Source organism: Diceros bicornis, chromosome 32 (genome assembly GCF_020826845.1).
Source record: "Diceros bicornis minor isolate mBicDic1 chromosome 32, mDicBic1.mat.cur, whole genome shotgun sequence".
NCBI lineage: Eukaryota > Metazoa > Chordata > Mammalia > Perissodactyla > Rhinocerotidae > Diceros > Diceros bicornis.
The window spans coordinates 3,908,141-3,933,435 of NC_080771.1; the positions used below are offsets into that span (position 1 = coordinate 3,908,141).

The 25,295-nt window shown below is 55.0% G+C and overlaps 2 protein-coding genes across 8 annotated transcripts in view; one reads left to right on the forward strand and one right to left on the reverse strand.

Moving 5' to 3' along the window:
- ADCY7 (adenylate cyclase 7) overlaps window positions 1-18,002 on the forward strand; it is a 63,666-nt gene extending 45,664 nt beyond the window's left edge. For 5 of the 6 annotated variants that reach the window (XM_058527776.1, XM_058527774.1, XM_058527773.1 and 2 more), the window contains exons 9-26: window positions 934-1,092; window positions 1,252-1,384; window positions 4,848-5,039; window positions 5,353-5,387; window positions 5,890-5,973; window positions 6,286-6,358; window positions 7,542-7,639; window positions 8,439-8,523; window positions 8,987-9,112; window positions 9,967-10,065; window positions 10,666-10,964; window positions 11,798-11,888; window positions 12,281-12,436; window positions 13,127-13,273; window positions 13,825-13,929; window positions 14,318-14,432; window positions 15,059-15,183; window positions 15,391-18,002. In XM_058527776.1, coding sequence (XP_058383759.1) covers window positions 934-1,092; window positions 1,252-1,384; window positions 4,848-5,039; window positions 5,353-5,387; window positions 5,890-5,973; window positions 6,286-6,358; window positions 7,542-7,639; window positions 8,439-8,523; window positions 8,987-9,112; window positions 9,967-10,065; window positions 10,666-10,964; window positions 11,798-11,888; window positions 12,281-12,436; window positions 13,127-13,273; window positions 13,825-13,929; window positions 14,318-14,432; window positions 15,059-15,183; window positions 15,391-15,537 — 2,269 coding nt within the window. In that variant the 3' untranslated portion in view covers window positions 15,538-18,002. The remainder of the gene's footprint in view (window positions 1-933; window positions 1,093-1,251; window positions 1,385-4,847; window positions 5,040-5,352; window positions 5,388-5,889; window positions 5,974-6,285; window positions 6,359-7,541; window positions 7,640-8,438; window positions 8,524-8,986; window positions 9,113-9,966; window positions 10,066-10,665; window positions 10,965-11,797; window positions 11,889-12,280; window positions 12,437-13,126; window positions 13,274-13,824; window positions 13,930-14,317; window positions 14,433-15,058; window positions 15,184-15,390) is intronic. The other variant, XM_058527777.1, reaches the window with a different exon arrangement.
- Window positions 18,003-19,568: 1,566 nt separating this feature from the next.
- BRD7 (bromodomain containing 7) overlaps window positions 19,569-25,295 on the reverse strand; it is a 37,783-nt gene continuing 32,056 nt past the window's right edge. The window contains exons 12-17 of one of the 2 annotated variants that reach the window (XM_058527782.1): window positions 24,992-25,103; window positions 23,396-23,452; window positions 21,242-21,356; window positions 20,468-20,611; window positions 20,139-20,282; window positions 19,569-19,804 (exon numbers count right to left, since the gene is read on the reverse strand). In XM_058527782.1, the coding sequence (XP_058383765.1) occupies window positions 19,749-19,804; window positions 20,139-20,282; window positions 20,468-20,611; window positions 21,242-21,356; window positions 23,396-23,452; window positions 24,992-25,103 (628 nt within the window). In that variant the 3' untranslated portion in view covers window positions 19,569-19,748. The remainder of the gene's footprint in view (window positions 19,805-20,138; window positions 20,283-20,467; window positions 20,612-21,241; window positions 21,357-23,395; window positions 23,453-24,991; window positions 25,104-25,295) is intronic. The other variant, XM_058527783.1, reaches the window with a different exon arrangement.

The window sequence follows — 25,295 nt, forward strand, 5'->3', positions numbered from 1 at the left end:
TGGGAAGCCCCCGCCGTGGTGGCCAGGCGGGCTTGGCCAGAGCAGCCAGTGTTGGGGGCAGAGCAGGGTGTGGCTGGGCTGCCTGCAGGTGGGTAGCTCGAGGGTGTAAACCCGGCTCCAGCTCCTCCCTCCTGAATCTCACCAGAAGTGGCTGGTGCTGCCGGGAAGACCACTGGACAAGGGGTCGGGGTCCGGTCCTGGCTGGGCTCTGCATCACCGCCTGTGTGACCTCGGCCGGGTCCCCACCCCCAGGCCTCAGTTTTCTCCCCTAGAACATGGGAGCTTGTGCAGGGCCCCCTTCTGCCCCTGAGGCTCGGTCCACCCCCAGCCCGTGGGTGGACACACGGTGCCGGCTGCTCCTCGGGCCCTCAGCCACTGGTCAAAGGGACCCCGAGGCCCCGCTCGTGTGTGGGGGTGCCCTGTGCCCCAGGGAAGCTCTACCTTGGGGCTTCTGGTACTGAGTGGTGCCAGTGACCCCCGGTGCCTCCGTTTCCCAGAGATGGGGGTGCAGCAGGCCCCCATGTGCTTGTCCGAGTGGGTTTGGGGTGGTGCCTGGGCCCCTCTGCAGACCCCAGCTGGGGCTGCCAGGCCAGGAAACACCAGCGTTAGGATTTTCGGGCCTTTGACATGAGCCACAGTGACCAATGATAGCTGGAATTCTTCCTTCTTTTAACAGCCTTTGAGCTTGGGGGCAGCAGCCTTCATTTGCACACTCCCAGAGGTGGGGGGCTCATCCCCTTTTAAGGAGGCAGTCCCGTGAGGCTGAGAACGTTCTCCCCTGGGACTGGGCCTGCCCCCTCCCTCACGCCCCCCGCAGCCCTCGCCCTGCCCCCGCCCCGGGCCACAATCGTCCCCAGGATTGCGAGCCTGTGCTAGGGCTCAGGCCCCCGGCGGCCCTGGCTGGGGTGGGGTGACGGGACTGCTGTGCCCCAGGCAGGTGCGGGAGGCCACGGGCGTGGACATCAGCATGCGTGTGGGCATACACTCTGGGAACGTGCTGTGTGGGGTCATCGGGCTGCGCAAGTGGCAGTACGACGTGTGGTCTCACGACGTGTCCCTGGCCAACCGGATGGAGGCGGCTGGAGTCCCCGGGTGAGGCTCCGCAGGACGGCGGTGGGGTCAGAGGCTGGGGCGGACTGCCCGGGGGGTCTGGGGGGTGGTCAGAAACGGAACCAGTGACCTGGCGGCGGGGCCCACCGTGCGCCCCGGTGGGTGCCAGCCCGCTGCTCTGTCTGACGCGCGTCCCCCCAGCCGCGTGCACATCACAGAGGCCACGCTGAAGCACCTGGATAAGGCGTACGAGGTGGAAGACGGGCACGGGCAGCAGCGAGACCCCTACCTGAAAGAGATGAACATCCGCACCTACCTGGTCATCGACCCCCGGGTACGAGGGCGCGGATGCGGCGGGCGGGGGGCGGGGCTGGCTGAGGAGACCCTGGGGGCCGGGACCGCGGGGAGCGGGTCCACACCGGGGGAAGACCCCCGTAGAGGGAGAGCGTTTTTCTCCTCAAGGCTGTGGAGAGGTGGGGAGAGGCCTGCCTGGGTGGGAGTGAGCTCCCCGTCACTGGGCGTGTTCTAGGCCCCGAGTAACAGCTTCTCTGGGCCTCCGTGTTCTTTTCTATGAAATGGGAAAGACAGTGCCTACCTCACAAGGGAAAGCTAATCCGAGTGAAGCACTCACTGCGACCTGGGCTCGTTGTAAACGTTCTAGAAATAATAGTCACTATTAATTTATTTTCCATGAGGTTGTCACTCATCTCCCAGATTTTAGAGACATTTAAAAAATATGTGGGGCCGGCCCCTGGCTTAGCAGTTAAGTGCGCGCGCTCCGCTGCTGTCAGCCCGGGTTCGGATCCCGGGCGCGCACCGACGCACAGCTTGTCAGGCCATGCTGTGGCAGCATCCCACATAAAGTGGAGGAAGATGGGCACGGATGTTAGCCCAGGGCCAGTCTTCCTCAGCAAAAAGAGGAGGATTAGCAGATGTTAGCTCAGGGCTGATCTTCCTCACACACACACACAAAAAAACATTAAAAATACGCTTTGGATGACACTCGGGAAAGCAGGCAATGGCCAGGGGGCTACCGGGCAGGAGCCTCTGTGTGTCCTGGGTTCTGACCCGCCATGTCCGCCTGTCTGGCCGGTGCCCCCACCCTCTCAGCCGGCGCCACTTTCCTCAGGGTCCCGTGGTGGGGGAGGCTGGGCTGCCCCTACAGGGGGCCCTGGTCCTGCCCCCAGCCTGCCCCACGCCTGCCCAGGCCGTTCTTTCCCGGGAGGCTGGCTCGTCTGGCGGTGCTCGGTGAATCATCCTTGGGGCTTGCTCAAGAATGTCAGCCTGGCAGGCTCTTTCCAGTTCCCTCTCAGTCTGGCCTGGGCCGTCCTCAGAGCTGGCCCGACTGCCAGGGGGAGCAAGGGCCAGCCTGTGAGCCTCCCCCAGCGTCTGCCCGCTTTCTCTCGGGCCTCATCCTGCTGATGTTCCAGGGCCCAGTCCCCCGGGGCACTCCCCTCTGCAGGCCATCGATGCTGAGTTAGCATCTGGGGAAAGCCCTCATGAGTACCTCCAGGCTGCTCCCACCCCTCCACCGTGGGATACAGTCCAGCCCCTCACCCTGGACCCCGCAGCTCGGCCCTGCTCACTTCTCTGACCCTCCTTCCTTCCCCCTGAGTGCACTTCACCCCAGCCCATCCTCCTGTCCCCCCTGCCCTCCAGGCCCTTTCCGCCCGAGGCCCGTTGTCCCTGCTGCTGCCTCCACTGGAGCCCTCTTCCCTCCCTCTGTCTATCCTTTTAGCTTATTCAGTGTGGGCTCCTCGTGGGCAGGCTCGGGGGAGGGGTCCCCCTTCTCCAGGCTGCACCCTCGTGCCTGGAACAGTGCCTGACATGGAGCAGCGCTCAGAGAGCTTGTGAGCCACCGAAGCAGAGCCCCTAACTCGCAGGGCAGCGGCAGGCGTGGCTCTGAAACCCACGCCCGCAGGGCTGCCAGTTCCGACAAGGACGGCTACAGGACGCCCAGGCAAACTTGAATTGCAGATAACAACCAAGACGTTTTTAGTGTGAGCGGGTCTCCTGCAAGATTTCACTGGGCAGTCTCTATTTTATCTGGCAACCCGGCCTCCCCCATCCTGTTTAACTTTATTCATTCACATGGTTGAAAACTCAGAAGGCATGAAGGACGTGTGGGAGGAAGTTTCCCGCGCATCCTTTTCTGGTCAGCATGTCCCCGCTGAAGGGACCTATACAGGCGGTTTCTCCTTCCATGGGGATGTCTGTGCACAGTTCGGCGGATGGACAGTCTCCCCTGCCCTCCTCGCTAAGCCGGCGGCAGCATCCCCCACCTGTCCGCACCTCGCTCTTCACCTGACGACACACGTGGGGGACCCCCTCTGTGTGCACAGAGCGCGTCCTTGTTTCCTCTCACGATGGCACAGGGATGCTCCGGGGGCCTCCATGGGGGACGTGGAGGCCCTTTCCCAACCCCGGCTCCTGGAGGCTCTGACTCATGTCTCTTGTTACGTGTGTGAGGACACGTCGGGGAGGAGTGTCCAGGGGTGGCTGGTGGGGCACCTGTGAGCTGGGGGAGGTTGGGGTGCCCTCCCTGGGGCCTGCTTCTGAGTGGGCACGCTTGTTCTCAGAACCCAGGGCTCTCTAACCCACGTTTATGTCTCAGGGAGCAGGGGTGTCTGGCTTCCCCGCCCTGAGAGAGGTGCCAGCGACCTTGAACTCGGGCAGCCAGGTGCTGCGTAGGTGGAGTCGCCTACTGGAGGGAGAGATGGGAAACGTAATCTCCCGCCCGGGGCAGGTTGCTCACTCTCGGGACCCTGGGGCTCTCACAAAGGCCGGATTCCACGCCGTTCCCTCTGGCCAGGCAGGCAGACGCCTCTCAGGGTTTAAAAATGTTTCTATCCCGAAAGGAGGCTGGACGTTTCCAGGAAAGCCGCCGCGTGTGGCTTAGCGCGTGCCTGTGGCTGTAGGCGCTGGTCCGTGTGGGTGTGGGGACTCCTGGAGGGCAGGAATGTGGGGGCAAGGGGCCCTTGGCAGGCCTCGAGATGACGCAGGCTTGCCTGTGGCGGCCTTGGGGGTCTTTCTCTTCCCCCCTCTTTCTCCAGTCCTGCCCATCCTCCCCAGCTGGGTGGTTCTTACTGGGGGCGGAGGCGGAGGAGGCAGCGCTGGGCCCCTCATTCGGGGCCTGGCTAAGCCACCGCGACCCTGGCTTGGCCCTGGCAGGCACGTGGCAGATAATGGACCCATGCCATGATTTGGGGGCCGCACGAGGGGAACTCCCTGGAATGCTGCCCTGGGGGTGGGACAGCCCCGCCTTGGACGTCTCTCCGTCTCTCCGGGTTGCCAGCCAGCACTCCTTCCTCCCGGCCGCTCCCCACAGGAAGGACATGTGCCGGCCACATGTGGGAGGGCAGGGCAGGATGCCTGTGGCTTCCCTGGGCACCGGCCCCCCGGGCGCCTCCATCGGGAAGGCCCATGCCTTCAGGCCCCAAGGACGGTGTCTGGTTCCCAGAAGCCTCACGGGGCAAGTGGGGCCTTAGGGCTCAGGACCTTACGCCCCTTCTTTCCCTGGGGAGGCGAAGAAGGACGCGAGGGGCTGTACACAGCCGTGCGTGAAGGGCAGGGCCTGAGCTGGGGCCGCCCCTGCAGCCCGGCCCCGCCCGGGGTGTCCTGGGCTTCAGCCGGCCCCGGGGGGACGCAGCCCCAGCAGCTTTGTGGCCATTTTCCCCTTTCGCCAGATAGGCCCGCGCTCTGGACAGCACGGTGTGTCGGGGGAGCAGGTGGGGGCGTGGCAGCCCAGCCGGGTGAGGGGGGAGGGGATGGGACAGGCTGTGTCTGTCTGCCCACAGAGCCAGCAGCCGCCGCCGCCCAGCCACCACCTCCCCAAGCCCAAGGGGGATGCGGCCCTGAAGATGCGCGCGTCCGTGCGCATGACCCGCTACCTGGAGTCCTGGGGGGCGGCGCGCCCCTTCGCGCACCTCAACCACCGCGAGAGCGTGAGCAGCAGTGAGACTCCGGTCCCCAACGGGCGGAGGCCCAAGGTGGGTCCCCCGTCCCGGAGCGCTGGGAGCAGAGCTGGGTGAAGGGGGACAGCGGATGCTAAAGGTGTCCTCCCCGAGCCTGACAGACGGTTGTGGTCCTGCCCTGCCCCGCCTGCGGAGTGGGGCCGGGATGGTCCCTCTCCTCGTTCCCCAGACGGGGTCAGCATTGGTTCGGGATGCCTGCAGCTTGGACAGCCCCTGCCCCCGCCCCATCTATCCGAGAGTGCCCGAGATAACAGACCAGGTACCGGGAGAGACTCCAGGGCCCTTCGTTCTGGAGAATGATGGTCTCCTCTCCTCCCTGCCCTTCTAGGCCATTCCCCTGCGGCGCCACCGGACCCCTGACAGGTAGGTGTACTGTGTTCCCCCATCACAAGCTGTGGCCTGCCTTTCTGGCCAAGTCTTGCCCCAGTCACCTCCTCCAGGCAGGCTGCCCTGACCAGCCTCTGCTAAGGAGGGCAGCTCGGTGAGGCCCAGCCCTGACCACAGAGTTCACTGTGGCTTAGGTCACAGTATTTCTAGGAACCAGCACTCCACAATGATTGAGTGCCTGTCAGGTACCCACCTGGTAGCAGGGTCAACAGGGTTGGTGTGAGGGAACCCTGTGGGTTTAGTGGAGGAGGCCTTGCACTGGGGGTCGGATTGGGGGTCTGCCCTCTGCCAGGCCTTCACTTGCTTTCTCTGGGCCTCAGTGGGACCTGCCTGTCCCTCCACCATCTTGCATGAGGCTCTGGGGCCTCCTGCAGGCATCTGGGAGCCCCACTCGGGTGAGTCGTCTCGTCCACACCCCTGCCTCTGGGCAAGTGGATGCTGGCTCTGGGGTGATGCAGTTGCGGGTGTCTGATTCCAGAAGTACGTCCCCCAGGGGGCGGGCGGAGGACGACTCCTATGATGATGAGATGCTGTCAGCCATCGAGGGGCTCAGCTCCACCAGGTGAGGCTCTGAGCCCCCTGCTTGGCCCTGCCCCCCTCGAGTGGGGCCCCATGTGGCCCAGCCCACCTTGTGCCTCACACTGGGTGGCCCAGCTCCAGCTGTGTCTGGGTGGCTCCTTCCCCTCCCTGTGCTGCCTCCCGAGGGTGGCCCCTGCCAGCCACACCCCTCCCTTTCTCCTCCCTCTCCTCCTCCCCAGGGTGGGCCCCTGCCTCCATTCCCCGTCTCAAGGGTGCCCCTGCCCTTCTTTCCCCCCGAAGATGGGGTCCCGCCTCCCCCCCATCTCCCTGCCTGTGTCTGCCGCCCGCCCCACAGGCCCTGCTGCTCCAAGTCCGATGACTTCTACACCTTTGGGTCCATCTTCCTGGAGAAGGGCTTCGAGCAGGAGGTGAGGAACCGAGCTCGAGGAACGGGGTCTCTGAGGCCTGGGGTGGGACGGGGGCGCAGCCGTGGGGTGGCCGACAGTCCCAGATCTGTTCAGGGAGTGGTGTGGGAAAGTGCTCCAGCTGGCTGTTGGGCGGGGCTCCGTGCAGCCCCGCGTGGCCTCTTCCTGCTGGACCCCCCCCCCCCCCACCTGACAGCCCCCGTCAGTGATTGCCCACTGGGCTGGGCAGATTTCTGCTCCCTTCAAATGCGGGAACCTTGGCTCACGGGCTGGGGCGTGCCTTAGGCTGATGGCATGGGCCTCACAGTCAGGAGAAAGCCCCAGACTTGGTACCAGCCTTGAAGGGACCTGATTGGCCTCCCCTCTGGCCGCTACAACGCGTGCTTTTCACACACTAGTGACCATTTGTCTATTTAATGAGCACCTCCTGAATCCTGGTGGCGTCATTTAACCCTGCACAGTAGGCCACGCTGGGTGCTGTTGCCCGTTTCTCAGACTGAGGTTTCAGAGCCATCTGCCTCGGGTGTGGCCTCCCCGCGAGGGGGGCCCCAGCGCCCTGGTGCTGGGACCTCCCTCCACCTCAGCCGAGGATTGGAGGGGCGCCTCCCTCTAGCTGATGCTCCCTAGGGGAGAGCTTGGGGTCTGGAGCAGGTGTGCTCCCCAGGAAGCCTGCCTGGCGGGCCTTCTGCCTCCTGTGTGACCCAGGCAGGTTGCCGGACTCCCCGAGCCTTGGCAGGAGCCCCCGTGGGCCCCATCGTGACGGGGTGCCTGGCGTGGAGGAGAGGGTGGCACAGGGTCCCCCGCCCGCCAGCTCAGGGCTTCGGCCCGGCCTCGTTCCTCAGTGTGGGGTGAGGACATCCCCACCGCCAGCCCCCATCTCCGCAGCCCCGGGCCACAGACTCTGTCCCCACCGCGGCCTGGGGCCGGGAGCTTTTCAGGGCCGGTGGAAATGAAGTGGGGGGCGGGGCGGGGCGGGGCGGGTCTTGCCTCTGCCTGTAAACGGGCAGCTGCAAAGTGGACACGGATGAAAGCTCCTCGCTCACGACGACGAGCATCATTGCAGCTCGAGGGGGTGCGAGTTGTTTTTAAGCAGATTTACTGGAGGTGAGGTGGGGCCGTGAAAGGTTCAGAGCAAGTGGCCTGCCGGTGGCCTCAGCCACCCTCTCACATTCTCCGTGGCCCCCAGTACCGCCTGGCGCCCATCCCCCGGGCCCGCCACTACTTCGCCTGTGCCGGCCTCATCTTCATCTGCATCCTGCTCGTCCATGTCCTGCTGATGCCCAGGTCAGTCGACGGGGGGGGGCGGGCAGGATGGTCAAGCCCACTGGGGTCAGGGTGGGAGGGGCAGTGACCTTGCAGGACCCCCCAGAAAGCCTGCAAGGAGCTGCGTGAGCAGCAGGAAGGGGCCGGCTGTCTCGAGCTGCAGGCCTCCCCACTCCCGGATGCCTTTCACCTTTGGAGTCACCTGTTATCTGCGTGGCCCTGGAGGCATTTCGGTTTACGACCCTGGCCTGAGGTGTTTGGGTCCTAGAAGGGCAGACTCCTGAAACTGCAGCTGCCATCAGCTCCCTCTTAGATGGAGGAGTTCATGCCGCATCCAGGGGGCACGGCCAGGACATCAGGAGCTGCTGAACTTCATGCTTCTGCCTCGGGGGCCCTGTTGGTGGGGCAGGGACAGGGCGCCAGATCGCAGGGAGAGGAAGATCAAGTCTTGGTGGTTTCTGGAAGGCTGGTTCAGCCAGGGCATCCGCGAGGATTGTGGTTTAGGGCGTGCTCAATAAAGACAAAACAGGGAACACTTTATATGGCACCGGGTGCCGGACGTGAGTCTGCAGGCTGCGGAATCACTCGTTTCTTATATACTTGGCCCAGAAAAGGGGACGTGACCTTGGTCTTGGTCTTCATGTCCTGGCCAGGCCTCGTGTATGTTCGTGGGGCAGCAGGACCACGGTTTTCAAAGGTCCCCTTTGCTCAGTGTAAAACAGTAGTTTGAGAGGGGACGGAAGGTGCCGGCGAGCCCGAGAATTGGGGTGCTGGGAGGGGAGGGGACCCCCCAGACCTTAGGTTTCTTCCTCCTCCCCAGGACGGCGGCTCTGGGTGTGTCCTTTGGGCTGGTGGCCTGTGTGCTGGGGCTGGTGCTCAGCCTGTGCTTTGCCGATGAGCTCTTGGTGAGTGGGGAGGCCCCTGACGGGCCCGGCTGCGCCCTGCTGGGTGTGGAGCTGTGGTGGGGCTAGCCCCTGCCCACCGCCCCTCCCTCTGGCCCTGGTCCCTCCCCCGGGGTCCTCCCTGGGGAGCTTTGCTGGGCTGAGCCCCCATGCCCCTGCCTGGAGGGCAATTTGCTGAGTGTTCCCGAGGCTTCTCCCAAGAATTCCGCTTTCCCAGGCCTGCTGGTGGTCCCCACGTGGCTGTGGCTGTCCAGGACCCCAAGGGTGGGAGTGTCCCTTCTGTCTGCAGGCCAGGCCTGTGCTGAGCTCTGGGCTGGGCACGCCTGTGCCGGCGGACACGCCGTAGGGGAGCTCTCCGGAGCTCTCGCATCTGCGGGGCCTGGGACCAGGCGCTCCCCAGGCCAAGGCCTCAGGCAGGCTCTCCCTGCCGGTCGGCGCTCAGTGACTTGACCCCCTGACCCCACAGAGGTGCTGCCCGGCCTGGGGGCCGCTCCGGGCCGTCTCCGAGCGGGTGGAGACGCAGCCCCTGCTGCGGTTGTCGCTGGCGGTGCTGACCATTGGCAGCGTGCTCACCGTCGCCGCCGTCAACCTGGTGCGTTCTGGGGGCGGGCAGGTGGGCCCTGGCAAGGCCCCGCGTGCCCCGGCACACTTCCTGGGTGGAGGGAGCCAGTCTTTGACCCTGGGAGCCCCCAGATTCTAGAATCCTGTCATCTTGTAACCCTGTCCAGAGCCCCGGGGCGGGCCCTGCGAGGTGCCCACGGCGGGTTGGGGCTCCTTATCTTTGTTCCTCAGAGGAGGACGTGGGGCCCCCAGAGAGCTTATGTGGCCAACCCCACAAGGACGAGATGTCCCGAACTGCCACGGTGTCCTTGGCATCCGCTTCCTTCTTCACGGCCCCCTGGGGAGGCCCGTCCCCCGCTCTCTGAGACTCAGTTTCCTCACTAGGGAAGAGTTGCCCAGGGCACAAGCTGGGGGGGACACCTGAGCTCCTGCTTCCGGGGCCCCTGCTCCGGTGCTCTATGCTGCAGACGGCTCCGGTCTGCTGCTGGCCCTCCCAGTCCCACATCTAGAGCCGGGGTCTCTCCCCCACCTCCCTGTCTCCGACACCCTGGGCTCTGTGACCACCTCCCTCAGTGTCCCCTGGGAAGAGGGGGCTCCCTGAAAACGCTGACCCCAGCTTCTCCCCCGCCCGCCCCAACCAGCCTCTGATGCTCTGGGGGTGGGGCCCACGTGTCTTCATTTTACACGCTTCTCTCCTCCGCCCCCCGGGAAGCCGACGGCTGCCGTGGAAACTCAGGCACAATGGCTCTGGCCGTGCCTAGAGCTGGGCCTGATGGGGGATGCCCGAGATGCAGAGGCCTCGGGCCCAGCCCTTCCGGCCCCTCCAGACCCCCAGCCCCGCTCGGCCCCGGATCCCCCCCTCACAGGGACCTGTCTCCTCCGCAGCCGCTGATGCCTCTCCCAGCCCTGGGGCTGCCTGCTGGGAACGAGACGAGCCCGAGGGCCGTGAGCAGCAGGGAGAGGACCCTGTGTGAGCTCCTCCCGGTGAGTGTGTCTGGGTGCTGGCCCGGCCCTCTGGGTGCTGCCTGTCCTCACTCAGCATGTAGTGGGGGCAGTGGGGTTTCAGGTGGTTGTGTCATGGGGAGGGAGTGGGGGAGAACTGGGAGATGAAGCTGGAGCTAGGTTTGATCCAAGAGCTTGGTCTTCATCCTGGGGGCCATGGGGAGCCACAGCATGATCTTGAGCAGAGGGGTAACGTGGGCAGAGATGCACTTTGGGAAGGGCAAGCTCGCGGCAGAACTCGAGACAGGGAGGCTGTTCAGGCGTGTGCATACCACTGCCCAGACTTCTGTCCCATCCACACACCACCTGCGCTTTTATTTACCTTTTTTTTTTTCCTTTAAATGAGTTCACTTGCCATCAATAGAAGTAAGAACAACACAACATGAGAAAATTGTAGGTTCTGTTGCCCACTCTCTGTTCAGAAGGGTGGTCAGCAAGGCGAGAGAGCAATGCTGAAGACACTGGCTCTCCACGGAGTCCCCTGAGGGGGAGAGGGGCTCCGTGAGGCAGTGTGTCGGTGCTAAGGTGGTGGCCGCTGGTCTGGGAGGTGCCTCTCGGTGACCGACGTGCCCCCCTCCCCAGTATTACACTTGCAGCTGCATCCTGGCCTTCGTCGCGTGCTCCGTGTTCCTGCGGATGAGCCTGGAGCTGAAGGTCGTGCTGTTGACAGTGGCCCTGGTGGCCTACCTGGTGCTCTTCAACATCTCCCCGTGCTGGCAGTGGGGCTGCTGTGGCCACAGCCTGGGCAACCTCACCATGACCAACGGCACCCTCAGGTGGGGCCCAAAGCCCTCACTGCCGGGACCCCAGTCCCTCTGCCCGTCTCGGCTGTGGCCCATTCTAGCACCTTCTGTTTTGCTTGGATGTCATTTCAAGCTAAGGTGTGTCTGCATTCAGTCCCGTCTGGACTGGACGCCTCGTGGGCTGGACTGGCAGGTGGCATGGTTCCATTTTACAGAAAGGGGTTAATGGGCCCAGGGCCCAGGTCTGCAGGCCTCAGAGCTAAGGAGTGGGACTCATTTGCAGGTTGTCTGGAGGACGTCTCTGGTCCCACCGAGGGCACCTGGGTCGTCCCGTCTCTAGGCCAGCCTGGGGTGGGGGGAGGCAGGCTTCCGCTCTAGACCAGTCCCCTGTGTGGAGCCGTGTCATAGATCTCCACAGCCTTCTGGGAGGCGCAGTTGTCTCTGTTTGTCCCTGGACAAGCGGGTGACACCTGTGGCATGGGAAGGGCTGATGTGTGCGTGGTTCTGGGGGCTCTGGGTCCCAGGGTTGAGGAGAGGGGCCTGGCTCCTCTGGAACTGAAGGGCTGGAATTTGGGGATGGAAAACAAAATCTCCTGTGGGTCTGGCTCGTACCTGCAACCTCCCTCTGCTGGTCTGCACATCCCTGGCGCCCTTCCGGCTGCTCCCTACCTGCCTGGAGCCTCTCCTTCCCTCTGCCCTGGCTCTCCCTTGTCCGGGTGAGCGCGATGTCACCTCCATGGGCCGCCCTCATCTCCCGGTCAGCCTCTACCCCACCACGCTCTTCTCTTTACAGCCTGGAGTCGTCTTGTTCACTTTCTCTGCTGTGGGAATGTGGGCTCTGCGGGCAGAGGTCCCCCCTGTTCACTCTGTCCCACAGGCCGCGCCGAGTGTCTGGGCCCCACGCTGCCTCCGTGTTCGGGGCTGGGTGGGGACTGGTAACGACTCCTGCCTTTGCCCTTCCTCTCCAGCAGCTCCCCACTCTGCTCGTCATGGGATCTGAAGACGACGATCAACTTCTCCTTGGTCCTGTTCTACACGACCCTCATCATGCTCTGCAGACAGGTGAGGCCAGGACGTGCCCGCCGCAAGCCTAGCTCTGCTCAGCCTCCTCCCTCCCCTCCACCTGGGGGAGCGCGGGGGCGGCTGGAGCTGCCTCAGATTTCGAGCAGCACGCAAGACAACAGACGGTCCCAGGGGGAAGCCCCGGCTCAGGGGTTCCCGAGTCAGTGTCCTTACGCCCTGCATCACCTCCCTTCAGGACACGAGGGACAGTCAGTCCTGCGGGTCACTTGAGAACTGAGTCACGGCTGACTGGGATTCTGAAGCCCTTGGGAGGTGGCTGTAGAGTTGGAGACATTGGCCGGGGTGCAGGGTGGGAGCGCCGGGTTACGACGGGGTGTGCCCTTCTGCCCTCGCTCACGGTGGCCGTGACACTGATCTTCCCGCCACTGCAGATTGACTATTACTGCCGCTTGGATTGTTTGTGGAAGAAGAAATTCAAGAAGGAACATGAGGAGTTTGAGACCATGGAGAATGTGAACCGCCTTCTTCTGGAGAACGTCCTGCCAGCCCACGTGGCTGCCCACTTCATTGGTGACAAGTTAAATGAGGTGGGTGCAAGCAGGGGCTGGCCCCTCGGCTGGGAGGAGACGGAAGGCACCGTGCGGTCTGGCTGAGGTTGGAGCTAAGGTGCCTGCTGAGCGTGTGTCCGTGGTCCAGGCCTCGCCCACGCGCCCAGGAGACAGCGCCTGCTGTCAGCTGTGCGAACAGAGACCTGGGTGTGGGTGTGAGCGTGGACGAGGCACCTCACTTCCCTGGGCCTGGATCCTCGCACTTGTAAAACGGGGCTGACAGTACTTAGCTGGCAGGACTGTCGCGACGATCTGATATATGTCCAGGTATTTGTAATCTGGACAATCTCTGTTGATGAAAATGTATTTCCACCAATTCTGTGTCACAGTGTGAGTTTTATAGATGAGGAAACTGAGGCCTAGTGGGTACAGAACCCAGGTCTCCTGATTGTTCCCAGCCCCTGCTGTACAGACCCGTGTACTCAGGGCCACACCAACCCGAGCCCGCCCCTCCCTGCCCCGCTGGTTCAGACTCTTCTGTCTCAGTGTCCCCAGCTGCTCTCAGATACAGCCAGGCTGATGCACTGGCCCAGCCCTCCCTCCCCGCAAAGCTTCGCTGACAGTTGAGTAGCCTCTGCTCCTGAAGCACGAGGATGTGCCCCCCGTCTGTTCCCTGTCCCTGCACGAGGCCACGCGGCCACTCCCTCCTGTCCTCCCTGCCCCATGCAGGACTGGTACCATCAGTCGTACGACTGCGTCTGTGTCATGTTCGCGTCCGTGCCGGACTTCAAGGTGTTCTACACGGAGTGTGACGTCAACAAGGAGGGCCTGGAGTGCCTTCGCCTGCTCAACGAGATCATCGCTGACTTCGACGAGGTCCGGCTGTGCCCTGGGTGGGGGGCACGGGGCATCCTGAGCCCCAAGTGGCAAATGGGCTGCGGTTCCCTTGGGTGGACATACAGGACACAAATTATAAAAGATACGAATTTGCCTTTTTCTTTGTTCTAGTCAATAAGTATTTTGTTGTTTTCTCCGTGAGGGGTAGCTTGTTAAGACAGATTTAGGTCCTTGTAGCACGGCCTGATTTCCAGCTAAGCCCATGCTATCAACCTGTTCCAGAGGAAGTCAGTGTGGGCTTGACTCTCAGCTGCAAGTAATCGACATGCCTGTGTAGACGCTGCTGAGCTGAGTCTGCTCCTCACAGAGAAGGAGAGGCCAGACGGGAACGGAGGGAGGGGACGAGACAAGGACTGTCAGGGCAGACAGAGACGGCAGGAGCGGGGAGGGAGCCAGGGCCCTGTCCCCACTTGTACCTCGGCCTGAGGAGTATCTGTGTTAGAAGTGGTGGGTGGGAATCCTACCCCTTCTCAGAACCTGGGGGGGGCTGGGCTGCAGCTGTCGCATGGCCTTGCCTCCTTGTCCTGCAGCTGCTGTTAAAGCCCAAGTTCAGCGGTGTGGAGAAGATCAAGACCATCGGCAGCACGTACATGGCAGCTGCAGGGCTCAGCGTCCCCTCGGGGCACGACAACCAGGTACTCAGCGGATCTCGTGGCCTCTGTCCCAGACTCACGTGAGGGGAAATTCAGCAGCCAGTCCCCAGACCTGTCACCTTACTTAAAGGGGGCATCTCCCCATGCCCTGTGCTATGAGGGAAGGGCAGAGAAGCTCCTGACTCAGCCTGGGGGAGGTTTTTGGTGGTGGTGGGGCAGGAGGCCCCTCCCTTGGAGGTGAGCAGGTCCTGGACCCTCTGGAGGAGCCTTTGGCACATCTCTGCCCACCCGCAGCCCCTCCCTGTGGCTGTCAGGCCCATGCTTGTGCACCAGTGCTCACCAGCCCTGGAGCGTCCACCTGACGCTCTGTTGAGGCAGGAGGACGTGGTGTGGCGCCCACGGTCCCCACGCACAGAGCTCTGTCCCACAGGACCTGGAGCGGCAGCACGCCCACATTGGCATCATGGTGGAGTTCAGCATCGCCCTGATGAGCAAGCTGGACGGCATCAACAGGCACTCCTTCAACTCCTTCCGCCTCCGAGTCGGTGAGGGCCCTGGGCAGGCGGGCCAGGACGGGCTCTGGGTGGGAGATGGCCAGCCCCTGCCTAGCCCACTCGCACATCTATCCGGCATACTTTGCTGTCTACTATGGAAAGTCTTAGCAAGCCCTCTCTGATCTTACGACCCCAGCGATAGGGTGATGATTCTTTCTTTGCACAGTATTAAGTTACTTTTGAAAGTTTTAAGTAAAAAGGAATACATCACTGCAGAAAATGGAGAACAAAAAATCACAGGCTGTGAATAGATGACCTTAAAATACACTGAGAACAAAACAAAGTTATTAATCTAAGTGATCACTATTAGCTAAAAGAGTCATACTCAAAGCTCAATTCTTTCTTTGTTAAGAGGAGATCAGCAGATACCAGAAGAGTAACATCAGGCCCAGACATCTCCTTGAGTAACGCAGTCTGGAAAAGAACACGCAGGGAGGGCCCTTCTCACATCCTGAGTGTGGTCTCCGTCAGAGCTGGGAAGCACAGGTCCAGCCTTCAGTTCAGTTGTGCTGTCAGTGCTCTGTGTTGTGAGTGGAGTCTGTGGCCTCCCCTAAGGGCAGAGGCCCCAGGCTTTGCCTCTGAGTTGCCAAGTTGCCAAGTGCAAACATTATCTTTAGGCATAAACCACGGGCCTGTGATTGCTGGAGTGATTGGGGCACGAAAACCTCAGTATGACATCTGGGGAAACACGGTCAACGTTGCCAGCCGCATGGAGAGCACTGGGGAACTTGGGAAAATCCAGGTAAGAACCCACCTGGGGAGACCCATAACCCGGGGGAGAGAACTCCCCAGAAGTGCGAGGACCTGGGCAGCAATCAGCCATGGATTCTACCGTGAAGGCTTGGAGGGAACCAGACATGTACGCTGCTCATTGGCCCATTTCTGTGTGTCCCTCTCACAACACGTTTTCCTCCTGCTTCTGAAGACTTAGGTCTCCTTTCCTTTTCAGGTTACTGAAGAAACAAGTACCATCCTCCAGGGCCTAGGTTATTCTTGTGAGTGCCGCGGACTGATCAACGTCAAAGGCAAAGGCGAACTGAGGACTTATTTTGTCTGCACAGACACTGCCAAGTTTCAAGGGCTGGGGCTGAACTGAGAGGGCTTTTGGTAGATGCAGAACATGCTGGAAGCCAGTTTCCCTCCCTGAAGCAAGCCAAGGGGAAGACGCAGCCCTACAGCAGTCTCAAAAGCATCCCAAGGGTTTGGCCACCACCCTGACAGACGGCGGTGCCTGGCTTCCTTGGATGGGCACTAGAGGATTTCTCGGAACGTGCGCCAGAGCCCGGCTTGAGGCGACCACTGAGCCTTAGCTTGCACAGGTGGCCAGAACCTCCACACCAGCGGAATCTACAGCATAGCCTCCAGCACAGCAGGAAAGGGCTCGTTTGTGGGCTTCAGACCCTCGTGCCCCTAGGTGCTGTGGAGGAGATCGGAGAGCACTGACTCACACACACATTCCCCTCACCGAGCTGCACAAGGGAGACTCGTCTTTTCCGGGTACAAGACCGAGACAAGTTGTCCATCATGGGTTGGGGACCCCTTCTCCCAGTGGACCAACTACAGGATTCTCCACTTCTCACACAAGCATTCGGGTAAAGAGAATCGGAAAGGGTGTTTTAAACCTATAAAAGGTTTCAAGCAGTAGGGAGAAAAACCCATGAGGGACGCTTGTTCTTTCTTGCCATCTCTGGCATATGTTTGTTTTAAATGGATACATTGCTAATGGAGGTTTTATCCTTTTAAATGACTTCTTAGGAGCTAGACAAAATATCTTCCCTCCAGTATATTCTTTGCCTTTTTAACCACTGACACATAAGCAGCACTGCTGTCCAGTGCCGGCTTATGGGATTAGTCTGGCTGTGGACGGAGCTCTGAGGAATGTGGCTCATGGCAAGGCGGCAAGAAGCGACGTAGCTGTGGCTTTGAATCACACCACTTTGATGCCAACGTTTTGAGGTTTCAGAAAAGCCTAGAAAACAAGGCACCCCCTCTGAGCCCTTCCCTGACCACTCATGCATTTTGAGTATTCCTCTGCAATCTTCAACTATACCTTAGTCTTTATATTGGCAAGGAAAGGAGTCTGTGTAGAGAGAACTTGGACAGCCTGTAGTATTCTTTCCTTTTCTTTAGTCCTCGTCACTAACTTTGAAGCCCTTCAAAAGTAAAAGGTCCTACTCAGCATCAGCACGTGTAGAGGTTCCTGTATCTGGGAAGCCAGCAGCGTCACAAATGCTGAGATGGTCCTGTTCTGAACCGAGTGAACTAAGGCAAGTGCACAAAGCCAGGCCTGTGAGATGATGTCTTACAGTGCTTCACCTCTGAAAGAATCAAAGCCAGCCTACATTTCAGGGTGAGAAATAAATGCCCCTTCCTTTTTCTGAATTGAAGAGCATCCCAGGATTGCTAATACAGTTGAATTTCGCTAGGTAGCAGTGATTCTCAGCCGGAAGTCCTCTGTGAAGCCTCTGAAATTATACCGAAAATCTTGGGTACAGGAAACTTCGAAAGAGCCGACGGGGTTGCAGACAGGTGACTAAGCAGCCCGGTCTGCCTGGGATGGAGGGTCTGGGACGAGTGCCACCCTGCGTGCAGCCAAGGGCAGGGAGGGGGACTGAAACAGACCTGCTGTCTGCGCGTGCCGTGTCTTGCTGTGGGGCTTACCAGCCCCAGAAGGGGCGTATTCTAATTTGCACGAAGGTGCTGGCTGGGCTAGAGGCAGCTCTATGTGCTGCATGTAACTGGAATAGGTCTGAATATGAACAAATTACAAGAACTTGCTGTGTAAAGGAACTTAACGGCAAAAACGCTGGTAAGGGAAATAATCCTTACTGAAATTGCCTTTTTTTAACACTTTTCATACAAAGGGCTGGCTTCAGGTAATGCTGTACTAAACTCTATACTCTTCAGTCAGCGGTGACCAGGGCTGCTCAGCAGGGCCCCCGGGAAGTCAGCAAGGCTCTGTCGCTGCTCCAGGTGGGCGCGAGTCTGTGCTGGGCCTCTCTGAGGTGAACGTGCAGTTGCTTCTTTTCCTCCAGCAACAGAAATCCCCATGGGGAGTTTAAAAAATCAGTTGCCATTCATGTATTTTTCTTTATTTCCAATTAAAGCACTGAGCTCGGAAAAGAATATTCTGTAAGTTTTTCCTTTTTGATGTTTAGATCATAGTGTGTAACTGACCATACAAATCACTGCAGTTATTTTTTATAAATCTGTTTTCCAACTACCAAGCCATTTCCTCATCGGTGTCATTTTGTTTTATGAAAAGACAAGTATCTTTTCTAACAAACGCTGACCTTCTCTATGGGTCAAGGACTTGCTTAAAATTTCTACTAAGGCAGCCTTACTGACTCCAGTGAAAATCACACCTGAAGTTTTCTGGTTTACTTATTAGGAAACGTTCCTCACAGAAAAGATGATCATTAACCACTGTGTGCATTGTGTATATAACAGGTGAATGTACAGAAATATGCTTTGAGAAGGTACATGCAAATAACTAGGGGTTATTCTGTATACTGAATATTTATAGATCTGTAACATTTGTTTCAAAATGTTGTATTTCATTTTTATAAAGTGCCAGTGTTTCTACTTTGTTTAGCTTTTAATACATTAAATTAGCAATTTGGAAAACCTGAATGTCCTAAAGTGTTTTGAATTTAAATGTTTCTTTGATCTTCAGGAACTTACCTTAGCTAAACAGATCTAAAGTTTAAGAATCGATTACTGCCTGAATTATATGTGAGAAATTAAACTGTAAAAACACTTGATAAATACAGATTTGAACTGATTTTTTAATTCTTTTGGCATATGATTTTAAGTAGGTTTTAAGGGCCAGCCCCGTGGCTTAGCGGTTAAGTGCACGCGCTCTGCTGCTGGCGGCCTGGGTTCGGATCCCGGGCGCGCACCAACGCACCACTTCTCTGGCCATGCTGAGGCCGCGTCCCACATACAGCAACTAGAAGGATGTGCAGCTGTGACATACAACTATCTACTGGGGCTTTGGGGGGGAAATAAATAAATAAAATCTTAAAAAAAAAAAAAAAAAAAAGTAGGTTTTAAAAAGATCAGGTCATCTTAAACTCTCTTGAATGAATTTTCTTTCGCCATGCTTTTTCTTGCTAAATGTTGGTTTTCAAAGTCCAGATTATAAAATAAAAGGGCGTCCTGCCTGGGTGTCTCACAGAAGGGCTCCATATAGTCTGAGCGGGTCTTAGACTCAGGTGTTTCCTGAGCTAGGTCAGTCTAGTGCCTGGTTACGGAAGAGGACCGCCTGTCCCACGGTCCCCACTCAGATAAAGAGCTGCTCGGGCACTTGACCTTTGTGTCTCAGATAACAGGAGCCGAGTGTTGGTTCAGGGGCACGCTGGGGCACAGGTGACCCGTGAGAGGCAGTAAACAGAAACGGAAACTTCTCTTCAAGCTCCGGGCTTCCCTTATATATTCACACATCTGTGAATTAGTCTATTAGCTTATTTGGCTTATCCTTTTATCATAGTTCCAAATGACTCTCTCAAAAATGGAAAAAATAAACCAAAAAGGAACACCAGACGGGTCAGTGCTGTGAGACTCCTGGTGCTTTTCTCCTGGGGGGGGTTCCGGGGGGGCCCAGTCACCTAGTCCTTCTCCCCAAGGACATCGTTCCATCAGGTGCACAGGGGACATACAGTCAACTCTCAAGTATTTTCAGTGTGTTTGTTTTCACGGTATAACACTGGAAAATCTCACTGGATGGGGATTTTTAAACAGTCTCTTGTTATGGTCCTGTCTGTGAAAGAGGAGGAGGAAGCCTTTGCTCTGTTCTGAAAGGACTGTGCCAGGTCGACTCCTTGCTTTCTGCTCAGCATGCAGCAGATCAGAGTCTCACTCCCTCCTCATAAGGCCCCATTTTGCATAAATCATCAGGGTGAAATCTGGTAAGTCAGGCACTATTGGGTTATAACTGCTTTGATTGGGAGCGTGGCCAACGTGGAAAAATGAGGGATTTCAATTATTTGGGGGACTTGCTTCTTTTAATGGATGGTCACGAAAAAGGCTGCTTTATTTTCTGAGCTTATCTCTTTATCGCTTCATCCTCAGATTCAAACCCAGGGAAAGGTTAAGGGGTAACTTAGCTGATATGCACAATACAGCTCAGAGTCCCAGGTTCAGCTTTATTAGCTAATAGAAGCCCAATCTCTGGAACATTAAATTAATTGTTCCAAAGTTTAATTAAAAACACAATTTACAAATATTTAATATCTTCTGAAAAGCATTTCCAAGTTAAGAATGAAAAAAATATATACATAATATATAATCAAGTACCAGTTAGCTTCAAATCCCATCAGGTCCACACTCAGCAACATCAGTCTTTCTGGGTTCTTCAAAATCTGAAAGAAAAAACCACGACTTCCTTCAGCACTTTCTTCCTTTAAATTAAAAAAGGGATGTGAAGGTAAAGGTAGCGTCCAGAATAATAACTGTTGACAGTCCTGTACCACGTCTAAGGTTAAAGACTAATTGCATTAGGCTATCACTGTAGCTTTTTTGGCAAATATGTGAGATCTTTATTAATTCTTTAGATTAGATGGAAAGAAAACTAAAAGTAGTTTATACATTAACAACACACAGAGACAAAACTTCAAACATTACTTGAGAGGAGAGGACTGATGTTCCTTTCACTTACAACAGCCCTCCACTCTCCCGGAGACAGGGGGCACGTACCTTCCGTTAAATCGACAAGGTTGTTTTCTACGACAGGGGAGGGGATGGAAATCCCCATTGCTTTTCGAACTCCATACATGCTTACAATATCACCTGGAGTTACTTGCTGTGCAAGCTCTTTAAGATTATTGGTCACTTGTTCAGCTAGAAAGAAAAAAAATTAAAAACAGTTCTGGGTATTAAAATGTGGTTCCTTTAGATAATTAAAATCGAAAGAATAAATATATAAATGCAGAAAATCCACTGTCCCTGGTGTTCACTTCAGCGTTCCTTTACAGTGGTATCACTCCTCAACTCATCCCGACCCTTCTACCGGAGGGGCAACATACCGAGATGCATCTCCCTGTATGAGGGACCCAGGAGACAGATGGTATTGGGAGGGGGTCTGGTGCTGAGACGCTCGTTCTGGGCTTCCTGGAGCTCCCTGAGCAATCTGGTGGTCTCGTCAAGTTTCTTCTGGAACACTTCAGCTTCTGTATGGTAAGAAAAATAACACACTAAAGATAACATGGAGATACTTGTGTTTGATCTTTTTCCCTCCACTTATTTTTTTTTTTACTCTTTCACTCTTTATTTCACTCATGATATAAACCCATAGTAACAGAATGTGAATCCTTATGATGTGATGCCCATGGTCTCGGTGTCCCCGGCATTTCTGTATTCTCTGCTTCTAATATATTTGGGCACAACCTGGTAATTTAAGGGCTTCCTGTGATCCCTGGGAAGTTCCAATCTCTAATTAAATTTTAGACAGGAAATATATAGAGAAGATGAAATCAAGGTATAGAAATTGCTTAAAATACGTAGGCCTAGAAAGTCACGACCACTTTGCCTGTCAGGTTTGCTTCCTCACTTCTGCTTACATTTGATCTTGTACGGTGAACTGAGCCCCAGGCTCTGGGGTTTTGCTGTTTATTGGTTAGTCTTCTCTCCTCAAAGGAATAACCCCCTGCTCAAATGAAAACACCACAGCCATGCTTCACCGCTCACTGAGGCATGGCCAACCAAGACTTTCCTGTGGTGAATGGTTCTGTTCATCTGTACTAATGTGACATTAAATCTTGACTGCCTGTGTCATGAAGCGTTTCTCTGGAGACACTCACCTTCAGAGTCAAAAACTTCCACTGGTGCGCCAAAGTTTGTCACTGCTTTCAGGGCTGTGAGCCTGTCCTGAGTACCGGAGTCTATAAGCCCCAGTGGCTCTATTTCTGTAATCTGCTTTAAAAAAAAAAAAAAAAAAAAAAAGGAATTATTTGAGCTTGATAAGCTCCGACAGTGCTAGAATGAGAAGTCAGTAAAATGACTTGTGTTTACAGGCCAAGCTACTCCACCTATCTACTGTGCAGTTATCATTTTGATTCCTATAGAAAATGTCTTCCCAGGATACTTTAAAAACGTCATTCCCAATCCTGGCAAAGAAGTGTCCATAAATCCACACTTTTCTGTAATGTAATGATGTGTCTTATACAATTTGCAGCATTCGTTTCATATGGCAGCCACTCTAAAGATAAAGTAACCAGACCCTCGTTCCTGCCTACACTGTGAAGAACTTCTGGTGATTATGACAATGCCTCGTGTCTCCAAGGCTCATAGGCAACGTTTCAGCTCCCCAGTCCATACACCTGCACTCCTAGAGTATACCTTTGAACAAAAGACACTTCCTGGGTCTCCTCCAGGCCCCTAAGCCAGGCTGTCCATATTGCAAGGGAGAAACAAAATCCTAATAAGGGTGGAGTTTTAGTTTTGGAATCACAAGACTCCGTTTCCATAACCTCAATACTGCTGTTTAGGAACAGATCAACCTCAACAAGAAGTAATCACCAGTTAACGGTTCCATTCAAGCTCTGGTATTGCACTCGGAGCCCCAGTGCTCCACCCACACGTGGGCTAAAAGCGTGTGGTGGAGGAAACTCTGTCAGTACACACACGTGGTCTACTACTTCAGCGGGGCCCTCACAACCCTGCTCAATGTCCTTCTGCTTCTTACCCAGCTTCCTTTCCCAGTCTCAGGATTTCTTTCCTTCTTACCCCCTCACTAAACACATGACCTTGCCTGACTCCTCTTTCCCTGAAAACATGGTTTTGTAAAAAACATCTGCATCTGCATCTAACCTGTCTTTACTTGATCTCACATCTTCAAGTTTTCTTTCCCCTCAGTTAAAGGACTTATGTCTCTTGGATCTTAAATGTCCCAGTTTTCCTCTACTCATTTAACTCACTGAAGTCTTACCTTTTGTCCCCCCCATTCTACTAAAATTGCTCTGATTAGGGTTATAAATGACACTTGCCAGTCTCCTCACTGGGCTTCCACACAGCATGTGACCCTGCTGAACATTTTCCTGCATCTCCTTCTCTCATGGTTTTCCCACCTTAACTCCCGGTCTTCTCCAAGGTTCTGTCCTTTGACCTTTCCCCAGTCTGCATGTTCTCCCTGGACAGTCCTGTTCACTTTCACGACTGTTCTTGGAGTTCCAGGCCTACTCCTCCAACGATGTCCCAAATCACTCACCACGTGTGAAACCGGATGCAACCTTTCCCTGCCAAAGGTGGCTCCTTTTCCTGTACTTCCCATATGAGCTAACAATACTATTATCTACCTCATGCGCCAGAACTTGACTTGTACTGTATTTCTTGTTATTGCATATCTTTATTCTCTTCCTTTATATTGTTGTGTTAGTTGTTTTTTTGCTTAGACAAGCCCCACAGCTGTTCACTGGTCCCCTCCCTCCAGCCTCTCTCCTCCACATTTCATCACAGCATCCTATCTTCAGGGATGTGGTCTCAACTTCTGAGCCCTGCACATATGACTCTTCATCATTTGGTCTCCCCCCTTTCCTCCTCTGCCCAGGTAGCCCATGGTCACCCACTTTCTGAGCACTCTGCACATGTACCCTGCTCTCTTGGATCTATTTATGTCATTACACTTGCAGCTCTGCCCACTTCAGAAGCTGGCCCTGCCTGCTGGGAAAATGCCTGTTCATCCGGCAGCCCTGTGAGGGTCTCCTCAGCTACCCAAAGCAGCTGGTTTCTCCAGCCTGTGTTCCCACATCACGTGCAGTTACAATGCGTAGTCACTGGCTCCCTGTTCACACACTCGTCTATTGCACTGCCTACTATGCTCCCCATAGTGAAAAAAAGTTCCTTTATCTCAGGAGATACTCAATAAATATTTTTCTTTTAAAATAAAGCTTTATCATTTAAGCCTTTCAGCTTATTCCCCATTTAAATATTTTGTATAAAGAATAAAATATAATCACCTCTATTTCTTTTGCTGTGTCAAGTGTCCTAGTCTGGCCTTCATCTTCAGGTGATGACTATAAGGATAAAGAAAACAACTTTTTATTAGAAGATATATAAAAAGGCAAATATCAAGAAAAATAGAAAAATATCACGAGTTTCAGGGCAAGAGAAAGAGTAAGAATATGGGTTACTGGAATATAATTTTTAAACCAAAAATTAATTACATATCATTTTGAGCATTTTGAGAGCATTCTCTGAATCAAGAGTACCTATTTCTGGTAACTTCAAGACTGATATCTCTATGCCTGATCCAAAAGCTACACACATGTTTAAGAAAGTCTGTGGCAAACAGCACATGAGTACTAAATAATGGAGTGTGTTTTCAACAACAGGTAAATCTCTGACAAAGAGAAGATAAGAGGAGCTTTAGGGACTCTTCTGCATTAACAAAGCAATATTCTTAGACAGCAGAGGATTACTGTAAAATATTCAAATGCCACAGAGAATGTGAAAGCTTCCCATAATCCTAGTCATCAGAGATAATGCAGATATAAACAACAAATGTATCATGCACAAAAATCAGTAATGACATCTTTTTTTTTTTGAAGGTCACACTGTGATTTAACCAATTCCCAATTTTTAAAATTTATAAAGGATGTACCCTTATATATAACTTTTCCCTTATTTTCTAGGATAAATTATGAGAAGAACTGCTGGATCAAAGAGCAGAGAAACAAATGAAAGACATTCAATTTTAGTTCAAGACTACCAATTAATTCAGATTAATTGATGGGAAGGGTATAGTAAAAATATTTTTGAACTGATGCAGAGTTGAATGTTTCTCAGGTCACGTGAACAAACAGCTCATGTGTGAAGGTTGTACAGCAGTTCTCTCTGAACCTTAGCTGCTGACTCAGCTTTGCTGACAGGTCACCCAAGGACCAATGGCCATAGGTACAGTGAGGACAGAGGAGAAGGCAACTGCAGCCACAGCTACTAGGAAGAGTTACGACCCCCAAGAGACACAGGGTTCCTTTCACTACGGTGACAAGGGCAATCTGGAGATCAACTCTCCTCTACATTAGAAGGAACACTTTTTGGTTCTAATCTTTGAGTCAAATCTCTGAATTATTCCCAATTATGAACTATGTCCAACTGAATTAGAGACAGTTTACAAGTGTTAATGAAAGACAGCAGTGGGGAAGCTTTTTACTTTTTCACTTGAGGCTCCACTACTGTTATTACCACAAAGTAAAGAAAAGGACATTCTCTATCATTTTAGTCAACTCAGTTTCAAGCCAGTGAGCAAGACTTCCCTTTTTTGTTAGGGTACATAGCGCCAGCTGACTTCTGGGTTGTAAACCCCAATTTTGATTCCTACATTCTCAAGATGAGGAGATAACGACAATCCTCTGGCCCTCACAGATCCTGGTAGCTGAGTTACTTGTTTCCGTTCATTGTCCGCCACCCATGGTCTCCACCCGGGCTGGGCTGTCTTTTCAGGGGAATGGAGTTCAGCTGTCACACTGGTTAACCCCATGGTTCGTAACACTGAACGACTAATGCTTGAGAGCCAATAATAAAGTCCCCCGTTTCTTTAGCAGCATTCTTACCGTCTCCAACTCTTGCAGGGTTCTAGAATGCCCTCCTTTTGTTAAAACATCCAGTAAACTATCTGCCATAACATACGGATAATCTTGGCATGTGGCCAGAAATTCATGGATGCTGAAAGACAGAGTTGGGAAAGTCACTTCCATATAAATCATCTCCACTGGCTTAATCTTCCTATCATAGCCAACTGTTTCCATTAGATGTCCTTAATTTATACACTAAGATGTAAAACTTTCTGTCTAGGTACAACACTGTATCTACACATTTACCAGTGATAAATTTATCATCCCTAGAGAATTAAACAAT